This window comes from Anopheles merus, chromosome 3R (genome assembly GCF_017562075.2).
Source record: "Anopheles merus strain MAF chromosome 3R, AmerM5.1, whole genome shotgun sequence".
Classification (NCBI taxonomy): Eukaryota; Metazoa; Arthropoda; class Insecta; order Diptera; family Culicidae; genus Anopheles; species Anopheles merus.
In genome coordinates this window covers 4,981,284-5,004,680 of record NC_054084.1, presented here as the reverse complement: position 1 = coordinate 5,004,680, position 23,397 = coordinate 4,981,284, and the positions used below count along the sequence as shown (strand labels likewise).

General features: G+C 45.1%; 1 protein-coding gene across 1 annotated transcript; it reads left to right on the top strand.

Moving 5' to 3' along the window:
• The first annotated feature begins 425 nt into the window (after window positions 1–425).
• On the top strand, window positions 426–22,648 carry LOC121596725 (putative odorant-binding protein A10). Its single transcript, XM_041921920.1, has 2 exons — window positions 426–1,390; window positions 20,823–22,648. Exons 1-2 carry the CDS (start codon window positions 1,180–1,182, stop codon window positions 20,963–20,965), a joined length of 354 nt encoding a protein of 117 aa, XP_041777854.1. The 5' UTR covers window positions 426–1,179; the 3' UTR covers window positions 20,966–22,648.
• The last annotated feature ends 749 nt before the right edge of the window (window positions 22,649–23,397 follow it).

Below are 23,397 nucleotides of genomic sequence, written 5' to 3'. Positions count from 1 at the left end.
TTTCTAGCCATTTTCATCATTTGCATTTAAATTTCCATGAAAAATCTGGCCGTTAATTAGCTGTACATTTATATGTGCTGGAAATACATTAAATCAGAATGTTCCTTACACTCTCGTTGCTATGTTAAATTGCTTAGTTAAAAAAGAATGTTTAAAACAAACGATTATTCTTGTATTTTATCTAGTTTGACCCTTGTTTATTTCAATTTCCCTACCAGCAATACGATCAGTCATACGCTCAAGCAACGGCGTCATCCTTTTTACAAACCACCAAGCGTCTCCTTTCTGTTGGAACAAAACAACGTGCTTTCTGCTGAGAGCGGAAGGATACGCTCTCAAAACCATTCACCGCTCTCGCTCTGTTTATGTGCCTCGGCGGAATGCAGGTCTCTCCGGAGCAAGCGAAGAAGTGGCAGCATAAAATCATCACACTTTGTTGCAACACCAGTTTAGTCGTTGGCGGGATTCCAACCCATCCGGATCGTGCTGCGTAACGTTTGTTAAAAAGGCGACCGTCCGACAACGTCCAGTACGTGTTACAAACAACCAGTGTTAAAGTCGTGTGCGCGTATCGTGTGTCATCAGTTCTACTGCTGCTGCGGCCTGTTTGATGCGTTGATCCGGAAGCGAACGAAACCATCATTATCATATCGTGCCATATCATCGCTGTGGTTTATCACCGCGTACAGATCGGTCCATATCAAAGCCCTAAACCACGAGATTGATTAACCGGCAAACGGAAGCCGGTCCTTGTGTGTGTCGTCTTCGCACCACGCATTTTTCCGCCGTTTGCCTTGTGTTCCCTGTGAGCTGATTGTCTCGTGGTGATTTGTCAGTTGTTAACGTCTTCGGCCAAAGAACCGCGTTACATTCGGATTGCATCAAACATAATAGTCATTAATTTATTACATTAACGCACGCCGACGGCCCTTACCTTCTGGTTGGAAGCGTGGTCTGTAGCCCTTCTGACGGTTTAAAGCCAGTCAGAGCGTGGTAGGCTGTGAGCAGTAAAGGATCCACCTAGCTACGCGAGTTCTGCCCCTTAGGTTAGTGCGTCTGTATTGTCTGAGAAAACAGTGAAGTGAACTTGTTCTGAAAGGCGCTGAAAGGCAAGTCCATCGAGCGACAAGTAGCAACATCAGGCCGAAGCAACACCGCAGCCAGTACACCAGCACGAAAATGAGTTCAAAAGCATTACCAAATCTATTTATGCTATCAGCGGCAGTTATTGTGGTGCTGGCGGCGTTAGTGATCGTCGGACCGCAGCCGGCCGCCGCCAACGACAGTCAGAATATTAACCGGCTGCTTAACAATCAGGTGATTGTTAGTCGGCAGATCATGTGCGTGCTGGAGAAGAGCCCCTGCGACCAGCTCGGCCGACAGCTGAAAGGTACGTACCATCATCACCATCACCATCACAGGCGGCGGTGCCAATCGACGTTAAGTTGGCAGTTAAGCAAGCTAATGGGGCACCGAATTTACATGCTTTGATTTGTGTAGCGGAGTGAAGGGAGAGTAGCGGTCGTTTGTGTCTTGTGCGGAGTTGGTAGTGGCGCACCGATTCGGGGTATTCCGTTCATGATTGTTGGCTTCGGAGTAATAAAGATGATTATTTTCTCTTTATACAAAAAGTTGCACAAGATGAAAGTTGATGGAAAAAGAGAAAAAAGAGAAATTGATAAAATTGTATAAAAAGTAATGAAAATTGAGTAATTAGATACTTTATTGAAATTGATAACAAAAATGTATGCATCGCTTTAATTACTTCTAAAGCTTAATTAACACCAATTAAGAAATAACGACTATTCGTATCACATTTAACGATCTTGTTCGCCATTACCTCCCTTGCCTAATGATCTTTTTCGTATCGCACGAACGTGACGTGACCGTCTCGCTCCTTGAACTTAAGCTCTTGAAAATAACTGCTGTCAGACCATTCTCGGTAAAAACCAGCCGTGAACATCGGGAAGATTTTGCCCTTCAGCAACACACCCCCAAATCTGTCATCAACTAAAGACGAAAGGAAACACACTCACACACACAAAGTGATGGTTCCTCTTAGCCACCCACCAACGGACCGAAGTGGAGATTTAGGCGACACCAATCCCAATGTTACCAAATGTCTCTGCATCCGGTGTGCAAACGGAAGCCCTGAAGAGAGATAGTACGTACCATTGATTATTTTGTCACCGCTTTTTGTTCGCCATTTGCCAGGGCTGTCATCGAAAATCCCTCTTTTTCTGTATAAGAAGAACGATGGGAACAAAGCAAAAATGCTAGCAAAGACCTGCACCCCACTTGAGACAAAGCCGCCGTGGCCGACAAAGCACTGGAACGCTATTAAGAAGGGGGGGGGGGGGGCGGAATTGGCCCACAACTGGACAGGAAAAAGAGCACCGGAACAAACGAGCGGAAAACAACAGTAAAATGAGAAACGGAGCTCCATTCGCAGGAAATTCATTAACGGCTCTCATAATGAAGTGAAATAGGAAGAGATTATGTTGGATTATGCGTTGAATTGTTTTGCTGCTTCGCGGGGCGGGAGTCGTCCACCCGATCGGGACACGGGAACAGCAAATGCGTACTGCAAGAACACTGTGTTATTAATTTATGCTATTCACCTTTTCTCCTGAAAATATAGGTGTCCCTCTTGGCTATGGGAATGCTCTCTCTTTTTTTGTTGCAGTAAACGGTAAAGTACCAGGCGCATCCATTATGAATTTAAACGAGTTCGATGTGTTTTTTCATCCTCTGCTGATGGTGCATTTAAAATTCCATGAAAAGCTTCACAAATCGTTTAAAGGAATTGAGGTGATCCTTGCAACCACGAGGACACATAGCTTCAGTTTTGGTTGCTCCTTTTTTTGTTCTCGGGGGTTGAAAGTTTTCCAATAAGTGTTTCCTTACTCCAATTACTTTCCTAACAAGCTTACTTTAAAACATGTTTGCGTGAATTCCAAACAACAACAACAGCAGCAACAAGGGGAAAAATTAAAACACTTTTCCTCATGAAAGCGTGGCGTTGTTGTTTTTCCCCTCTGCCGGCACCCACCCAACCATCCAGCCCAAGCAACCTTTTTCGAGCGCTTTATGACGCTTGGCGATCGTCCCCCTTTTGTCTTTTGCCTTGCTATTTTCGGTGTTGTTGTTGGCGGTGGGGTTTTTTTTTGTTGAGATTGTGGAAAACATTTTCAATTTCGATGCACACAACCGTAACACACACTTTGGCAAACAAGAAGGGGGAGGCGTAGGAATAATAATACCAAAACCTAATGGAAGAGAAAAGAGGAAAAGCAAGGAGAAAGGATTTAAAAACAAGCGTCATCTATGGAAAACACAGTTTTCCGTTTCTGTCCGCCGCTACTGTTGTTGGGCGTATTTGTTGCCTTCCTTTTGCTCGATCTTTCCTTTCTGGTCCTGTCTGTTTTCGGTTGCTTCGCTCAGATTTTATGATGCGTTGAATAAATGAACGACAAAAAAAAAAAAACGGAACGCTGGGACAAAAATGAAATCGTGACTGTTCTGTTTTCTGAACGTGACAACCGAATTTTCATCTCTTTTGCCCTATCTCGGGGGCATTTCTCATTTTCATCGTCACGCTGACCACCACCCCCATCGAAAAGGTATATTATTTCGTTCGTATTATTATTTTTCAATCATTTGTTATTATGGCCTCCCTTCCCATCCTGCCTGCTACACGGCAAGGCACTATCAAAAAAAGGGTCAGCCAGTTTACCAGTTTGCTGACGGCCAAAAAACTACGTTTCATGTTTCACGTAGCTCCTTGCCATGTTATAAACTCCTTTCGCCCGTTTGGTTCGTTTTGCATCAGCTCACTGCCCATTAAACCGTTTGCTTTGCGGGTGGGATTAAAAGAAGCAATACTACGAAACGCAACGGTAGCCAACAAACCCGGCCGTCGGTTGCGATGCACGGGTGAAAGTGGACCGTCTCGGGCGATAAAAAAAACCCCGTCCTGGCATGTCGACCGATGATAAATCTTCCAAGAAAGGAAGCCTGTTGAATACAGCTTCACTATCACAGCAGGAGCAGCTGTTAGCTGCGAAGGATGAAAGGGCAGATTAAAGCAGTTCCCGCTTCAATAACGAACGAACGCGACACGTGTGTCATTTATCTTCTTACGCTTATCATCTAATCTTCCTTGCTCCTTAAATGGCTTTATCATTGATGTGATAAAAGTCTGGGATGAATAAAAATTGACCCAGCTTCTTTAAGCATACAGGAAGCAATCTGGTTTAATTACCCACTTTTCGACGATTCTACGGCAAAAAGCACAAGCCACGAAGCTGGAAAATCACTTTTCATAAAGGTAAACCTATTCTCTCGGACAAGTGTGGTGACAGTGTGTAATACAACCACCTAAAAAGAACACTTTCCACTGACCAGAGTCCCAGAGTTTCTACGGTATGCTCACAAAAAAAAACAAAACAAGAAAAGTAAGACGACGAACTCGTCGGAATAGAAATTCCTTTCCTGCACGCCGGAAATGAATCTGAAGAAGCTGCAGGAAATGCTTGAAAAATGGTAACTTTTTGCACGCAAAACAAAAAGAACCGAACGACCAGCAGCTCGGGGTTGCTTGGTAGCACTTTCTCTAGTGCTCCCTGTGTCCCTGTTCCTGGAAGAGCGGTCGAACACTGGCCGACGCCGAGCGAAACCCCGGTGCGAAGGACAAGAATTTTCACCTATTTTGCTACAGCTACACGAAAAGCTACCCCGGTATGAAGAGATAGTGGAAAGTATTTACGGGAAATTGAATATCTTACCTGTCCGTGGCTCTTGTTCGCCCTACACCCACCAAATGGTTACGGAAATGAATGGACGGTCAGTTAAAGCTGACTTTTTACGGCGACCCTGGGCGGTGGGTTTCACAGCAGTGGCCACAAAAACGAGGATTCCAAGAACGATGGATTCTTGAGACGGACGGTTGGAGTCTCTTATTTCGTGAAACGGAGCATCGTGGAGGAGCAATTTGAATACATAAAAGCACAAAATCCTATCAGTGAGGCGTTTGGATGGCAATGTGGATTTGAGTTCTATGGCAATGACATTGATACTAGTTTAATTTTTGGAATAAAAATGGAAAAAGGGACCTTCTTAGTAATAGTCACTCGATGGTTGCTTTGAAAACAGAGAGTAGAAAACTGATACGAGCGCTGTAGATTTAAACACATTAATTTTAATTGATATTTACTTGAATTCGTCCTAAATATCCAATTATTTCAATTATCGCACCGAAAGCTCCGTCTTCAATCTGAAGCAAAACCCTCTTTAAAGCGGCTCCATGACGCGTTCATGTCGTTAATTAAAAGTATAACGCCCTCCCCCTTTTTTGAAGCCTCCTTTTGCATCCTGAGCGCCTCTTTTAATCACATTCGACCATTTCAACTTTCTGGCATTGAAAACACTCACCTCCCAAAAACACCGGCCAGCCCGAGCGAGAGAGAGAGAGAGAGAGAGAGAGAGAGAGAGAGAGAGAGAGAGAGAGAGAGAGAGAGAGAGAGAGAGAGAGAGAGAGAAAGATTCACTAATGAAAGGAGCCCTACCTTAATCCTATCGCCTACCTATTGCAAAAGCGCCCTGCAAAACCCTTTTGGAGTACTTTTTTTTTTGCTCCCCTGACTGGCACTGGTAGACTTTAAACAACCAGCATGATATCGTTTTACAGTTGGTATTCAATGCGGTTCAAATAAAAACGAGCGGCCCATGCCATGCTCGCTGCTGGTTCGTCCTTTTGTTTTTCGAGTTCGGGAATTTCACTCCACCTCATTTACCCGTACACCAGTAATCAAATAATCCCCAACAAGCGCGGCCGAACCGACAAAAGCCGATGATATTATTGTTTTGAAAAGGCACGAGCCTTTCATGGTGCGCGCCTCACCTTTTTACACCAGAATGTGTCAATAACAATTTACAACCCACATCACCAATGTTAATTAAGTAGGGCCCGTTGTTATGGGCTGACATTGAACATTGGATGTAAATGCGTCAATTGTCTGGCGGCGTCAGGCGTACAGGTGTGAGTGGGGGAAAAGAGGTGAAAAATGAGAGGAAAAATTAAATGTTTAAAAATTGAACCTCAATCAACTTTTCCCACTGTTGAATGCATTGAAATATTTATAAATAAATGAACTGAAAGGTTGGTATATTTAACGCTTTTTGTTTGTTAAAAGGCTTCCAAATTGAGCTTTATTACCACAAAGATAGTCTTTAAGTAATAGGCTGAGATCTTGCTACGGATTATTAGGTCTAACCAAAGGGGAATTGGATTGGGAGCGCTAACAGATAATCTCCCTCGAGTGTTTCGTGTTTATGCTACAAACAACCTCATTACCATTTTTAATACACTCTCCAAGTGAGACCCGACCTAGCAGTACGCCGCCCTTCCATCCACAATATACACTCCTTCCCAATCCCACGTAACAACAACCATCAAATTATTATCTAATTCCGAACAACATTACACAGTTGCGTTTTGCTCGATTGATGCCTGGCACACACATACACGGTTAATGTTTTAAACCCAACATTGTTGCATCCCACGGAACGAAATCAAACGCCAATCAAACATTCGAAAGCAACAAACCGAACAGCGCGGCACAGTGATGCCCCGATATTGATGGCATTTTATGGCCACGAGACTGTAAAAGCGCTCGTAAATCCCCGGTTTCATTGGTGTTTGGGTGTCCCGTGTAAGGCCTGGTGTTGTGTGGCTAATGTAATTTTGAAAAGCGATACTAAAAGATTTATTTGCCATCCATAAAAGCGAAACCTAACCTACTGCTACTACTACCAACCCACCAACCCCGGTCCGACTTCCGACAAGCCTGGGGTTTTATTATCATTACAGCTGCTACTTTGGCAGAGACATTGGTTTGTTGGGTCCTGTTTATGTTTGAAAGAGTACATTAGCGGCAGAGAAATGCGAGTAAAGCTCACGCCTGGGTTAGGACTTTCTGAGCTTTGCTTGGTTCGCGGGTACATGAGATAGAACAATACTTTAATCCTCTTATTGGGGAACGTTGCTGCGATGCGTGAAAATTTCTAGCCCGTTGAAAACCATCATGCCGATCGGGTTTTGTAGAATAATCCTGCCTAATATAAAACATTTCGCTGCTAGCTAACTTTACAGTATTGTTCTAAGTTGTCATTCGAAAAGCTTTTCTAAAGTTTGATTTTACTCAAATTCATTTATTCTCCTATGACCGGAACCGTTCACAATTAATTGTTTTCTGCACACACGCCTTAGAGCTCACCTCATCAGATGCTGTTGCGTGAAATGTAAGCCTCAAAATTAATTAAACTTTTCCATTTTGACCCCGTTTTTGGCATACTTTATCCTAATCACGCATGGCGTTCGTGATGGTCCATGGTTCAGCCAGAAGAAGAGAATGTAATCGATATTCTCATTTAATATGCCACCTCAAAAGAGACATTTTAGCTCCCCAAGGCAGCACTCACAACACAAACTATTATAAGATTCTGTTAGAAAAAGTGTTGGACCAACTGATGTATAAAGTCGAAAAATGGAGTTTCCTTCACTTTTGCCACTTCCGAGGATAGTAAAATCACGATACAAAAGAACAAATTTACCACCCACCCCAGAACCTCATTAAAGTTCTGTGCCGTGACAGAGCAGGAGAGAGAGAGAGAGAGAGAGAGAGAGAGAGAGAGAGAGAGAGAGAGAGAGAGAGAGAGAGAGAGTGAGAGCAAAAACTTACACACCATAAATTACCTCCCCCCGGAACGTTCCGGTGAAGGGTTAATCTTTCAATGAGCGAGAAAGAAAAAAGCAACGACACACCACAACCATCAGAAAGCATGGGATGGCGACAAGAAGGGGACAAAGTGCAATCAGTGCTGCTTTGGTGGTGGGTGGGGGGGGGGGAGTTTTGGTGCAAAACTTGCATCTTTCGAACGACGAGAACACCACACAGACACACACACATATGGGTTGTACACGAGCAGAAACAGTAAGAAAAACCGCTTCCAACCGAAGGCACACTACAAGCATTTCGTTCCGGCTCCGGAGGGAAATATGTAGTTTTGTCGTCTTTGTCTTCATCCTTTTACTACTGGCATTGGTATTGTAAATGGCAAGGAAGTTGTTGGAAGACTTCAGTTGCAACTTGATTCATGTTCATGGTCTTATAAGAACACAAACGAAAGCAAAGCATTGGCCCTCAGTGTGGCTGGTTAGTGCTGTATATAGTATATACCGAGAATACAATACACAACGTTCGACATCACCACAAACAGATGTTTTACTTTGCAAAGAGGGAAAACCGTCCCTTGTCCCTCCCTGTGGAATCACATGACAGAAACAACTTCGATTGTGTCTTTGTTTTGGATGGATTGTAATTGAAATCGTGCAGAAGAGAAAATCTCGCACAGCCGGTAGCAGTAGCAGCTTGTGGTCTTCCTTCCGACCGAGTTTCCTTGGAGAGCGTGTGCGATACCACCAGCTGCTTTTATTTTCACATTTAAGTTGATTGATTGGAAAAGGAAAACAGCAAACCCCCTCTCCTGAGCGTCGTGCTATTAATTTGGAAAAGCAATAGATGATGATGGTCCCTAAGGATGGTAACATCTTTCCGTTTGCGGAATGGTTCCTTACCGTGGTTGAATTATTCATAAGTTTATTTGACCATTACGCCAACAACGACCAACATCATCGCGTGTTGTTTATCATTCTTCCAGCGTATTCTTCCGCATTTCGACGCGAAACAAAAAGGAATCTTAACGCTCCTGCCACTTCTTTAAGTCGCTTCCTTGCACGCACGCACACACACCCGGCGGTGTTTGAAGCACAAAAGCTCGCTAACAGCTTCGGACGAAGCCGTCAGTCTCTGATCCACTCTAATCCCTTTCCGACTTTCGACGCTTATTATCACGCTCTCTGCGAGCTTATCCTCTTCGAGAAGGGCTGAAGGGATCCTAAGAAACGCTCTCATTTGTGCAAAGCTCCACGTCATGAAGGCGTAACAGTGAAGCGTGACAGTATCTAGCGTACGCAAGGCTGGTCTAAAGCTCTGAAAAAAGGACGAAATGGATAAGAAGGAGGTGTTCTACACGAAGGATACGCTTCTTTTACTGGATACAGCTACCAACGAACAACCTTTTATCGCACGTCGCCGCCGTTTCGAAAAGTTTGACGACCTGGGCGCTATCCTACGACCTACATCCGGCCCCCGGGGTTTGGTTCTTTTGCGTGTTCGCTGCTTGGTTAAATCCTTTTTCTGTTCTATACGCGTGGCCCAACCCAAGCTCGTAAAGTTCTCCTGCTCAATCGTTTGCCCATCCATGTAAAAAGGAAGGAATATGACGAAATGCAAAATATTTCCTCAATGGGGTCGGCAGTGGGTGGTGGAATTTTAGGGACACACGTATCCTTCCGTTGCCAAACTACTTCCTTCCAGGCCACACTACGAACCCCGCGAACGGGATGTGATGGTGCAACATTTGTGTGACGTGGCTTATCTTTTTGTACGCCCGGAACGGCAAACCTCTTCCTCTGAAGCACGGGAAAGCAGGCACAGACGGTCGACTTCCGGAACGGACCAAGGACACAAGCGACAAACCCCGCCCGCCACGAAATGCCATTCATTTTTTCCGCATTTTCTGAAAAAAATTCAACCATATGCTCGACGAAATGCGAACCCAGCAAAGAGCAGGACATTTGGACCCGACCCCGAAGGATCGTGACTTTTCTCCCTCTTTCCGCCTTCTCTTTGTCGCTCTGGGTTTTTTTCTTTTCACTGATGAGCAAAGTTTGTGGTCGAAGCGAAGGGGAGAGTGAAAAAAATGTAACACACACACACACACCCACCCATCATGCAAAAGTTGCAAAGTTTCTGCCGTGGCGTGGCCCATGTGGCCTCTTACGGCCCTCTCTCTTCCTCCTTCCGCGCGAGGTCATTCCATCCATCATAAATTATTCAACATCGTTAAATCTTATCGCTGACGTATGCCGCGTGCATACTGTCCGGTTGCGGTGTTGCATAAGGTCATGGATGTATCATGGTTGGCCATGAAGCGCGGAAAGCGCGTCCAGAAGGAGAAGGAAAAGCCTCAGAGCAATACAAGCAAAAAAAAAAACAATAAATAATCCTCCCCATTAGATTATGTACGGCTTGCCGCGTGGGGTAGCGCCTACGGGCAAAAGTCTAAAATAGCTCTCCAAGAAGCGAAACGCGTGAAACTAAATAAAATCCACCACGGTGGCGCTCGGCACAAGCTTATCGCTTTGGGATGGAAATGAATCGTGACGTGTAATGAAATTTTATCACCTTTTCATCGCCTTCCGGGATTTTCCTCTGCGATTGGGGGTGATTGATGGAGCTTTACGTTCCCGGCATTGTGGAAATTCATTGATGGCGCTCTGAATCAGTGTGCAGTTGTTTTTGCTACAAAATAGGTGTTTGTTTCATGCAAAACGTTCGACGAATTAGGTCCATTTTCTTTTAGTAAAATAAGGCTTTAAATTTGATCATATTTCACGCAGCTCTGAGGTCGACTACACTTCCATAATGAGGTCTGCATTCCACAGAAGACTGGAAGGAATTTTCCAACGTTCATGTTCGTGCCTTCTTCTGCCACCTCTGCTAATGAAATGCCAATTGGACCTTAATGCTGGTGGCGCAAAAAATAAAACGATGCAAAACCTCATTCCATTCCGATTACAGCCTTTTGTTCCAGAAAGCTCCCCTCGAGACGCACTGCGTCCACATTCTAATGGGTTGCTGGCATGGAAAGGCTCACCTGTTCGAGTAATGAAGAGCTTTTGCAGTGCGAAATGAGCAGCTCAGGTTGGCTGCAATTGTTCACCCTTAATAATAGCTTGCACACCTAACCGGGTTTACAGCCCGTTTACTGCAGCGGCCATGCTTAATTTAGCTCATTTCTAATGCATTTTTCACTCTCCACCCGTTTGTCTGCATTCGGTATGGACAGGCAGCGTAAAGGTGAAGAATGTAGCGATGGTGGAAAGTGTATAAAACTTTCATAATGTGGCGTGATTAGCAAGTTTGGCTTGGATTAAAGTTTCCATTTTCTTCTGGCAAACAGTGGCAGGGGAATTAAATTCTCATCAGCAAGATCGTCTTAATGTGCTCCCGGTTTTCCTATTCCTGCTGGCAGCATAAAACATGATATCAACCAAACAGTCCGCTACCAAACAGAAAGCCTTCGAGACAACAACCAGCGGGTCTGCAACTAAAAAACAAACTCAAATGAATAGGCAAAAAATACACACACTTTTTCACAAACTGGGAGCATCCAGAACAGCCCTCTCCGGAAGGTAAAAGTTTCGTGTTTGTGGATAATAAATTTGGCAAACAAACAAAGCCAGTCCCGTTCCATAAACCCCTTTTTTCCAGCCCGAGTTTCGTCCCATTTAGATAGAGGGGCGTAAATGCACCCAGCAGCGACGGCGTGCCAGGGTGATAAATTCACCGCACTGCGCATGTTGACGCCCCAAGCCCAAAGGCACACTGACGCATATATCCGTACCAGCATAAGACATGCAAATGGAGCGAGCTGTCTAGTGCTGCCACTGCTGCATGTCTCTACAAACTATCTCTTTCAACAGCAAAAGTAATGGTTCGACGGGACAAAAGCAGGATGGGAGGCAAGGGAGTGGAAAACTCCAGAGAAGCAACCGAAATTTGTCTGTCAGGATTAAAATTCTTTACAAATTTCCATTCTAATCTCCTCTCGCTGTGTTCTCCCTCCCGAAAGCCCTATTCCTCCGCTGCACGCAAGGTTAGCTTGTGCAAGACGAGAAAATCGGAATGTTTGTCATGTTTCGCGGGAGTGTTCGGGAACTTTGACGATGAGCGAAATATCTTCATCGCAATGGCAAGAAGACAGGCGGTTGGGGGAAGAAACTTTCAAACCAGAGTGATTAACATATCACGTGCGTTCGGGAAAACAAGGAGCAAAAAGAAGGGAGAGAGCGAGAGTGGGGTTTGAAGGAATTAATCTAACTCGTAGCAAACAGAAATTGCTTACAGAATGAGTCGCTGCTTATCAAAGGAAAACATCAAATTCCTCAATGTTCATGTTTGGTGGCTCCGTTCTGTGTAACCATTGCTTCCTGCGCCGACACACGCGCGGTCTCGTGGAAAGCCATGGAAGAAGAAAAATTAGTACCGAATAAAGAGCAAGTAACTCACTCGAAAGCTCCTCCGTACACATCCTTTGCCAAAACAAACATAGTAAGCGGTGGTAAAGCTTGCTCAACCTCAAATGAAAAAATACCGACTCACACATACATACACCCTTGTATTTCAAGCGAAGCTAAGCAAGCGTTGCAAACTGTTCGCTGTGTAAGCAAAACACCACAGCAAGGCAGCAGCAGCAGCAGCAGCAGCAGTCCATTTTCCGTGCTTCCGTTTTCCGGCACATTTGTGCTTTTCCTTCCGTTGCCGCGTGTGCCATTTAGTCGTGCTTTACTTAAGCGCTTCCTTTCATCGCTCACTGTTTCGGGGTATCCTGGGCAGGATGTTTGGAAATTTATTCATTGCCGAAAATTTGATTCTTAATTTCACGGATCAATTGCTCCTACGGCGGCGGTATTTGGCTGTTTGGCCACGCGCGCACCGCCACGTAACAAGGGAACAGCAGAGAGAAGCAGGACGCAGGACGCAGAAAAAGGTAAAGGAAAAGTTTAGATTACATTCCGCCGCCCGTTTTGCGTGCTGATCGATCAGGATGAATGCTTAATTTCGGTTCCTTTCCGCGCTCGTGTACGCTTTCCGGGGGCGTGTGTACGTGTATGGGCGTGCTTTATTTGCTTTCCGTACCTCGAACTCTTACACTCTCTATCACACTTTCTTTTGCGCGCCCGGTGGTGGTTTGGGTGTAAAAAGGAAAAGTTAATCATGGTTCGAAAATTGTGTTACACTTTTCGTGCTGCTTTTGCTTTGCTCGGGAGGGTTTTTAAAGTTAGCCAAAAAGTATGACAAAAAAGCCGGTGTCGATTTTAAGGGAATCCCTTGGATGAAAGGTAAACGTCGTTTCACGCTCTCATTGTGACGGTTTTCTTTTCCTTCCTCCCGGCTGACCGAGTGCTTTTTGGGTTTGAAATTTGATTTCTTACCTGTTCCCGTTCGTCTTCGTTTCGCGCAATTCCCCTTCGTTCGATAATCGACCTTTATGGGTGCGGTAAAAAATGGTTCCATAATTGGAAATCCTTCCAGGTTGCTGTTTTTTTTCGTGGTCCTTTTCCAGGGACTCTAGGGTTGTGACCCGTACATTCCTTTTTTTTCTATTACTAAGGGAACAACCAATCGCAAAATGAACTACCGCCTTGAGAAGGATTTTCGATTTCCATCATCCCTTACCACGTGGGTAGGTGATTGAAATATGGAAGAAATTTCCCCCCTCAAAAAAAAGGTCTCTCCTGGCAGGAAAAGCCGGCCAACGGCTGTGCGTCATACAAAGAGAGGGGATATTTTGGACAGTAGTAGTAGAAGAAAAAATGGGGCAGCTTACTGTCCCAATGATGGACCCTACGAAATTGGATTAACTTTTTCCACCGAAGCATATGATTTTGTGAGACTCGCAAAGAATGGGTCGGATTTGCTGGCTGGAAATCAACACAAACCCTTGGGTCGTTTGGTGGTAAGGAAACCAGCTTCCGAGCGAGCGATGTTTATCATGTAAATCATTCAGCGCCTGATAGTGTTTCAATTATACGCGAAAAGGCAATTTATAGATACACAAGATGTCGGTAATATTTCGATTTATTTAATGGCTTTTGTTGCTGACAAGGAAAGAATAATACATTTTTCTAATCAAAGTAAATGATTTATGAACGCAGAACGCTTGCCTAAATTTCGATAAAACACGATTACATTCATTCATCATTCTCGCCAAACAAATTACACTCACCATTACATCCAGCAAGAGTGCGCGGAATAACGGCAAAAAACGCGGAAGAAGGCGTTTAATTTGAATAATTAAAATCTACAACAACTGCACCATTTTCCCTTCCCTCAAAACGTTCTACCCTCTGCGCAAAAAGGTTTATCGCACTGCTGGCGGTAGATTGCTAAAAGAAGAATCGCAAAGGATGTAGGAAAAAGCTTTCCTCATTCTGCACGGCAGTCTTCACCCAAACGGGCGGCTCAACACCGGCTGGCTGGTAGTGGTAGTGCTTCTTTAATTGAGATAAATTACACACTGCCGTCATTCCACTGCCAGATGGGGCCGGAACAGCGTGCGGTGAGGGGGTCTGAAAAGCCTTTTCTGTCTGTCTGAAAAGTACGCAAGAAGCACACAGGGCTGTAGAAATAGCAACGGTAATTAGGGGCCTATTTAAAAGCAGACAGCCTATGGGAAGGAGGGATGTAGCGACAGATAGAGAGCGAGAGAGTGAAGATTTGTCCAACATTTATTGCCGTATCCTCTTCAGGTTTGAATGCTCAACTCTTTGAAAAAGGAGAATGGGGAGTTGGGTTGAGTACTCACATTATCCGTGCAAATCAGCGCTTCCGTTCCATTTCAACATCGAGCTGCAGTGCCGGAGAGTGTATAATTAGATTTTTCCCCCGTTTTTCCCAACACCATTACGACGGATGGAAGGTACAGCATCTTGAGATGCAGCCGGTGTCTTGCGAGTGTGAGCCAGCACTAATGTCCTCCTGCACAGCTTCACTACTTCAACAACTCACCGTCGTAAGATGAATGCACTCTTCTCACATGAATGGAAAGTTCAAATTTTAATTATCGTTTCCCGAGTGTTCACCATGTTCAGACAAGTTTTGTAATTACATTGATTCTGGGCGATTTACTTACACGAGAGAAACGTCTTGTGATTTACTTGTGTACGGGGGAAAAGTTTTCCATCAAACTTGCCTCGACCTGGTGGTGTGGTGTGCACCACCTCCTGACAGAATCAATTTGTGGCAAACGCAGAGTGGCAAAAGGCGTACGGTACGTACGGGTTCACTAGAAGTCAATGAAACGTCTCACCATCTTACCACGACATTATCGTGTTGAAATTTGGAGTCAGCATTCGAGCAATGTGACTGTACAGGAAAGTTCAACTGTGAAACGTTCTTTACTGTGCGCTGACATTGCACATTTTGTATGAAATATCTCCTTCTTATCTCCACGAGAGCATCCCAATTTCCATTTGCTTTTGCAAAGATTTACATTTCTTTCCTCTTCTCCTCCAAAAAGGATGGAATTTATTACACCTTTTCATGGATTTTTGTAAAATATTATCACCTGACCCGCCGGTGGGACGACATTTGCACCTCAAAGCCGACTCGTTTGTCTCATATCGTGTCTCCTTCAGTGCGGACCCGAAATAAATCCTTTTTTGGGAGGGGACCCACGTGTCACCGACGGTTCCTTTTCGTCCTGATTTGAAAAGGGCAAGCAAGAGGTGCTAACGTTGCCGCCGCCACTAAGTCAAGTCGTTTGTAAAGATAAATGTCGCTGCCTTTCCTTAACCGAGGTGATTCTTTCCAAAGGGACATTTTGCTCTTTCTAATGAAGCTAAATGGACAATCTGGACGTAAGGAAACCTGCAACCTTTTCTTTTATTTCCTCTGCTTGAGATTCATCCTTGTGTCCCTTCACTTGTAACGCTTTTGATGAATTTCGACGAGTGGGGTACATTTGAAACAGCGAAAAGGTAGAGCGAAACGAACAACTTTGATTTAACCTTCGCCCAAAAGGGTATTTCAAATCAATTTGCCATCTCGAAAGAAAGATTAACTCCATTTATCGGCTCGTTTTTTTTTCGTCTGTTCGCACGACTTTTTTCCCAACCGGAAAATAAAACAAACTCCAAGTGACCGTCACGGATTGAATTTACCTTCTTTTTTTATTATTTTAGTTTGTGTTCACCATCATCTTTGCGACTAGTGTCGTCACACATTTGAACCGAACCGAGATTTCCACTTGAGCAGTTTTGCTGAGAAAAACCGGCCAACCAGCTGACGATAGGGGTTTACTTTTAATTCGTCTCGACAGCTGCCCGTCCGTCCGGTGTACGTGTGTGAACGGAAGAGAAAGAGTGAGAAGTCAATAAAGCAGCAACTCACCCCAAAACTATCCCATCGCCGGTTTCCACATCAGTTTTTCTAGTTCGATTGACCATCAACTTTGCGCTCGGGCTCGTTAGGCTGGGCTTTTTGCTCCATTGAGAAAGCACACCCAATGTACGCCGACCAGGCAGCCAGAACGTGCATCATTTTCGGGAAGAAAGTTTTTAATTGAAAAATAATTCAATCTCCAATCAAACCGAGAACGAAGATGCTTTTTTCCCCGAAACCGGAGGTAGTGGGCCAGTGTGTACCTTCCAGCTTAACTCTAGTATCGGATTTCCACCGAAGCGAGGAGGTAGTGCGATAATGGGTGTGTTGCTTCGGTTGGCGTTCAAGCACGAACTTCGGACGCAAGCTGGCGTGAATTATTTTATCTCCTGCCTCTTCTCACCATTTACCTTCCGGGAAAAGTGGTGGCGGCCGCCCAGTCTTTCACTTCCGGGCTGGGCAATTAAGATCGATCGGGAGTGCTTCCTTTGCCCCACGGGGCGATTAAGAACCAATTAGGGAATGTTGTTACACTCCAGTGGGGAGGATGTATATTTATCGGCTATCGATGATCCTTCAATCGTTCGGCGCAAAGTAGTGAGAATATCATCGACCAAGTGTCATCTGAATCTAATTGTTTGCCAACTACTTTCGAAAGAATGGAAAACAAACAACGACGAGCAATAATCGTTTGATCGTTTTTAAACAACTGGCCGTGGCGGCACATTGTGATAAGAAAGCCGCATGTTCCGTAGGAGGTATGATAATTGATCAAATTTAACCATCACACAACCCCGCGTCAACCCATCCTGATGTCATACTCTAATGGAGTGTGTGGCAGTGACAGGCTGTAAACGCCTTTGTGTGTACCAGCTGGTGTGCGTCGTTTGTAACGAGACACGCTGCAGACAACATCATCGACTACGGACGCCAATGTACTTAAACCACACAAGATCCAACTTTCCACATCATCATCGTCATCATCTTCCTCAGACCGTGCGTTGAAGTACGGGATGAGAGATGATTTTAGTCTCGAAAGCAAACATCTTTCCTGTGGAACGACAACTCGACTTAAATGCTCGTCACAGCCCTCGTAGCAACGCAAAGCACAGACCGAGGGAACGTTGCTTTCCAGGCGCGCACTGTCTGTTGTTGTGCAGTAAGATTCAATTTTCGGTTCCTTTCGTAACAACGCACCAGAGCCGGGCAGAGGATCGTCTTGGGGTTGAGTGCACAACGTACACAGGCGCGGTACACTCGTCCGTTCCTTTCAGTATGCTGGTTTCCGTATGGTGATAACCGTTCAAATACGGCGTTGAATAGCATGTTGCGCCTAGCGGACGATGAACCCACCACCAGCCTTCTCCAAGCGCTCCATTTGCACTCCATTTGCAACTCTATTGTGGAGTGTGGCCATTAACGCAATTTGCTTATGGCATTTACCCTCACGCTCACGGATACGGGCCCGGAGGGAAGGGCTCTGTGTATTGCTTAGTGAATTATGCATTTTCCTTGCTTACACGCTCGACTGGAATTATGCCTTTGTACGCCTTTCCCTGCTGCTCCACCACTACTTCCCACTTCTGTCTGTACTGTTGTAATGACCGTCAGACACGACAGGACCACTCTCTTTCTCTCTGCAATCGGTCATCTATTTGTCAAACAAACTGTCATTGATAGCTGTCAAATAATGCTGTGCATGGTGGTGCGCAGCCTAACGAAGCTTCCTATCTCTTTGCCCCATCGCACCCATATAAATAAATCCCCCAAAACAAATAGGATGTGATCCATCCGATTGAGGCCATTTCTCTTCCATCATCAATCCGACCAACAAATAACTATGTCATTTCGCTCGGTTCGTGTTACGTATGGAAATGTATGGTCGGATGCCAAGCAAATGTCACACGATATAGCGCAGCCAAGCTTCCATCGCTGGTGGTGGGAAAGAGAAAATGGTTCCAGCATCACCATGGGAACGCGCTCCATCTTCCATCTGAGATGACAGTCTCGTCTCACATGCTACTAGGATGTGATGAGGCTAATAGTTGATGGCGCGTTCGATGAGTTGGTCCGTTGGTGCCGGGGTGCTTCGAGAATGCTTCCCATCGCTACGAGCCCGAAGCGGCAGCATATCATTATTTATTCCAGTTCAATGTTCCAAAGCAAATAGAATGGAAGATGAGAAGAAGAGTAGAAAAAGCAGAATAGAAACGAATACGAAAGGAATCACTACAGTCCATAGAAGGAAGAAAAAAACAAGGAACAAACGAACGTGAATCCGCTTTGGGAAGGATTTTTGCCATTTTCTTCAATTACGTTTGCTTTCCTGCATACGGGTGCTCGTTCGGTTCGTGTGCTTGCTGCTGCTGGTCAAAGGGATTTACTCTACCCACTAGATGATGGTATCCTTTTGGCCCGTTGGAAGAGGAGACTAAAGCCAATTGGAACTTTATTTCCATTCCGTGGGTGTGTGTGTGGATTGTAAAGGAAGTATATTGGACCGTGTAAGCTTTAGCGGGAAACGTTTTATCGCATTTTTTCCCCTGTCCCGATTTAGGTCAGTACGTACGTTTGCAGTTTCAACATTTGGATGCAATTTCCAAGCATCTAAGAAAGTGTCTATAACAAGCGTTTTATGCGTTGCTTTCCTCGTGGATGACTACAAAGTAGCACTTCCCATATTTCAAACACTTTCAAATAGCTATTCCGTATATAATTTTGACACCATTTTCTCAAGGTGCATTCCCCGAAAACACACACTCACTTCCCGGAAGCACATTCCCATTTCGTACACACCAGCAGGGAAACAACACTTGAATTTATATGGCTTTACCACCACGGAGAAGCTAATCAAGCTCAACCACCACTCGTTGGTAGCAACGGAGCAGCACCTGCCTGCCCCACCGGGCGGGAATGTAAAATCAATTATACAGACATTTCATCCCAGTAATCCGACCGCTAATTAACGTGTTTCCTGCGAAACGGGCTCCCCGGCTGGATCCTGGGTCCCTTTTGATTATGAACTTTACCATTGCGGCGACGTACGAGTGGCTGGCTGCTGACGGTTTGGTTGATTGGGGGGTGAACTACAAAACACATTGCCCGTCAAAACGTGCTCATTTGCATGCCGGTGCGCGTTAGACTATAATTTACATTTAACCTATCATGCGGGCTTGAAAATCTCATCGCAATGCAGAGGTGGTATAAATTATCATTCGCTCAGTAGTGGCTTGTTTCTTCGTTTCGCCGTTTCGGAATTGTTTCTTCGTTTCGCCACCGTTCAATATGCGTCTTTGCATTTAAAGTCAATTTTTCGCAAGCAACCACTCTTTAAACTACGCCGCTCATCATACCCAACCGGGACTGTCAGTGAAGCGAAGTCTCCGACCGACAGCGAAAGATTGACTTTGCTTGCTTGCTTGCTGCGAAAATTACCGATCACAGATCACAGGGTGAAAGTTTTTCGCCTCCCACTACTGGACTGGTGGCCTCCATCTGCACACGGCAGACGCCCCGAAAAGTTCATCGCTAGTGGAGCGCGGGATGAGCCACGTTGCACAAGCAGAAAAGCCTGAAAATTCTTCCCGTTTTCCCTGCTGTGTAGTCTTGTCTACGAGCCGCGCAAAGGGAAACGAAACATCTCGGAGCTCGGGCTACACATACCCGCGCCTACCCTATAATCCTTTTTCAGTTCGGTAAACACCGCCAAAGTGATGGTGCCTGGTGGGTGGTGAGTTTGAGTTCGGAAAATTCGGAACCATCTATCCTGTTCAGCAAAGTCTGCTCGTACCATCACCACCAACGCTTGGTATTCATCCCGACTCGAAAAGGGATCCGAGTATGCTAACAGGTAATGAAAACTCGTCACTTTGGCAACATCGGGAGGAGAGTATGCAGCCGCGCCAAAACAGCCACACAAGAGTTGCAGTGTTGAGGATGTGGGTTTTGGTCTGGTGTGCCTGTTGTTATGCATTGCATCGTCGAGGAGAGAAGTAAATGTTTATCAAAGCCTGTTCCCAACATTTTCTACTTTTTGCTCATTAAACTGTGAGCCAAACGTTACATGGGTGCGCGCGAACGTTACCTCTGCATGGCTTCAAACTTTGCGACCGTCAATGAGGTTTTGTGTGTGTGTGTGGGCATACACTTCATCTTTGTTGTGCTTTTTTGTTTGCCTCTCGTGACGTTTTAACTCCTCCACTCTGCAGTGTGTTGTTCTAGGAAATTGTCCTTCGCGTTGGGGAAGCTCTAGAGCACAACGTTAAAGTCAATGTAAAACAAGCCCACAAAGTGACTTTTTGTTGTTCGGAGTTGGGTTGAACATAGTAACACCGGGCGGCTTTTGATCATATTAAACACGGCTTATGGCTTGGCTTGCGGGAAATAATATTAACATACTCTCATTCACTCTCTCTGTTCACTTCGCATGTTGGTACAGGGTAACATACTTGAGCTTAAACGAAGCAAGCAATAAACCACGTTCAAACACACACACACACATGCCGTTGTCTCGACGTCAATATTAAATCAAAGCTACATCAAGCGTGAGGCAATAAACTTTGCCTTGTTCACACTCCCGTGTTCGTCGTCCTGTTCGTCGATCGCTTTGCAAGAATGCATTCGTTATGCAAACATAATTCAAAATTTATCCATTTTGAAGTGGTCTTTGCTTCCGCCGTTGCTTGACTCCAATATAATCTATCGCGCTTTTTTATCCCTCTCTTTTCTTTTTCTTCTTCTGCTTCTCAGCCGCCCTGCCGGAAGTGATACAGCGCAACTGCCGGAACTGTTCACCCCAGCAGGCCCAAAACGCTCAGAAGCTGACGAACTTCCTGCAGACCCGCTACCCGGAGGTGTGGGCAATGCTGATACGCAAGTACGGTGCCGTTTAAGTGCTGAAGCTGCCGAAGGAACCGGGTGGAGCACATGGCAGCAAAGGAGGAGAGCATCAGGCAAATGTTCGCCATAATTTCACCACACCATCGTCGTCGTCGTCGTCGTCGTCGTCAGCATCTTATCGTTTACCTTCCGTCAGTGGGAACGGAGCCGAGTTTCACCGTGTCTGGCCGACCCGCCAGTTCCAATAAAAGCGTATTACTCCAACGGGGAGTGTACCCATGCTGCCACCTCGTACCACTCAACATATCCGAGCCTTCTTCCTCCGTCTATCTCTGTGGCATGCTTATTGCCATCCAAGCATGCCATAGCTTAACGTTCCACCCAAAGGTAGCGCTGCTGATGGACGGTTTTTATTTCCATGCTTTCTGTTGACAGTCACTGACACTGACTGGCAGTGGCACGGGCTGGCGGGATGGAATTTAAAGTAACAACAACAGCGGCAGCAGCAGCAAAAAAGTCATATCATTTCGATTTCACACTTGTTTACACATCGCGCTTTATGCGGAAACGTCTGCAGCGCGTGCATATTGTAAATCGAGCGCTATATTTATCGCGCATAAAAGCGTACACCCGATTCAAGAGGAGGCTTTTGCTCATTTGCTGACACACTTTTTGGATTTTGTTTTTCTTACTTTTCTTTTCCCTCATACACTCTCGCACACAATCCTCACTTTATTGAGTTTCACACAATATAATTTACTTCACCATGCTCATGCGTTTCCTGCTTACGTTGAGCTTCTCGGTACGAGAAGCTGCTTGTTGTCGAGCTGTCGTCACCATGGTGACACGGTTTTGGCGCAGAACGAATGTTATTCTTTTACACCGCTCCCACTCCTCTGTTTTTGACATCTGGCTACATTTTTTTGTACGACGACAAACAGTACACCAGCAACATGATGCATAATCGGATTATGACTACTCTCTCTCTCTCTCTTTTGCGAGCATGTCGGTAGTGTGTACGCCTCCTGACGACAGAGCCTGATCGAGCGTGGGCGACTCTGGAATGACGTTTGATGAAATGACGGTTTTTCTTTGCTGACATCACAATACCAGTGGGCGAACTCATTCATAATAATAATATTAAACAATACTAATAATAATGCTATGTGATAGAACCATCATATCCCCCTGTTGTCCCCATATCGTCCCCTGCGGAGCCAGAAATGTCTCAGCAGTGCCAGGTCCAGTTTTTAGCATGTTAAAGTAAAAAAGGATTCACAAAAGAAAAAAGCAAACAAAATAAAATATCAATAAACTCCCAACACAATGCTAACGATAAATAATGGTTTGTTAACAAAAGAAATTGACGAATAAAAACAAAAACAGTCCCAGTTAAACCCCTTGATAGAGTGCAAGAAGCTCCCGTCGTTACCAACCCTGGCTCTCCATGTGAATATCAACATGTCTCTTCTGTCTTATCCCACTCGTGCAACGGTGTGTGATCGCTCGTCTCATCCGACAAAGGCACAAACAAAGGCAAGGAGGATGCCAGCGTGTGTTGTTCCCCCCTTTTTTGGGTGGTAGGAATTTTACAAGAAAGCGATAAGGTGGATACGGCGATTAACACCATCCCCACCATTACCACTTCCCGACGCGTGTACGTGTGTGTGTGTGTATGTTTAGGTTAGTTTGAAGTAAAATAAAGAGGATTGAAGAAAACCCGTGAAAAACCACAACGCTTTGCTTTTGTTGGCGTTGCGATAGGAAAGAAAAGTAAACGTTTGTATTTAATTACAGGCTAAAGCAGCGTTAGCGATTTCCCAAACGGGACAAAGACACGTACCACGAACGTGCTTAGGATTGGTTTATGCCGTCAGCAGTCGCCGTCAGTTTATACGTTCATTAACCGTCAAACAGGATGCTAGGAAGGACGGTTAGTATATGCCAACGCAGTGCCGCGTAATCCCGCTAGAGGGAGCTAATCATTCTCAATAAACGATTGGATGTAAACAAAAAAAACCGTTTCCATTTCGTAAGCATATACCAATCCTTTCATTTTATTTCATTTTGCAACATGTCTTCGTCTTAAAAAAAATCAGCTAGTAACATCTCAATTCCCTCTCTTTCACTGTAACCAGTTAGCGTTTGCTCAATTTGAGAAATCCAATAACATAGTACCCGTAAAAAAAGCTTCTCCACTTTCACTATTCCGTGACCGTCCCAGTTCTCCCCAGTGAATCGGTTTAATGGCAACATGATTCAGTGGCTTTGCCTTTCCCGCCGTTAAGCCAATTTTCGGGAGCCAAAGGACACGCGAGAACGACCAAACAAACCAATAACAAGCACGCCTGGCCCAACGGCCACGAGACAGTGCAGTGCAAAATCCGACCGGGCCTGCCGAGGGAAAGCACTCTTTATCCGGCTTTATCGGCATCATCGTCCCAACATACTGTCCGCGCGAGTGTGTGAGATTTCGGGGGAAAAA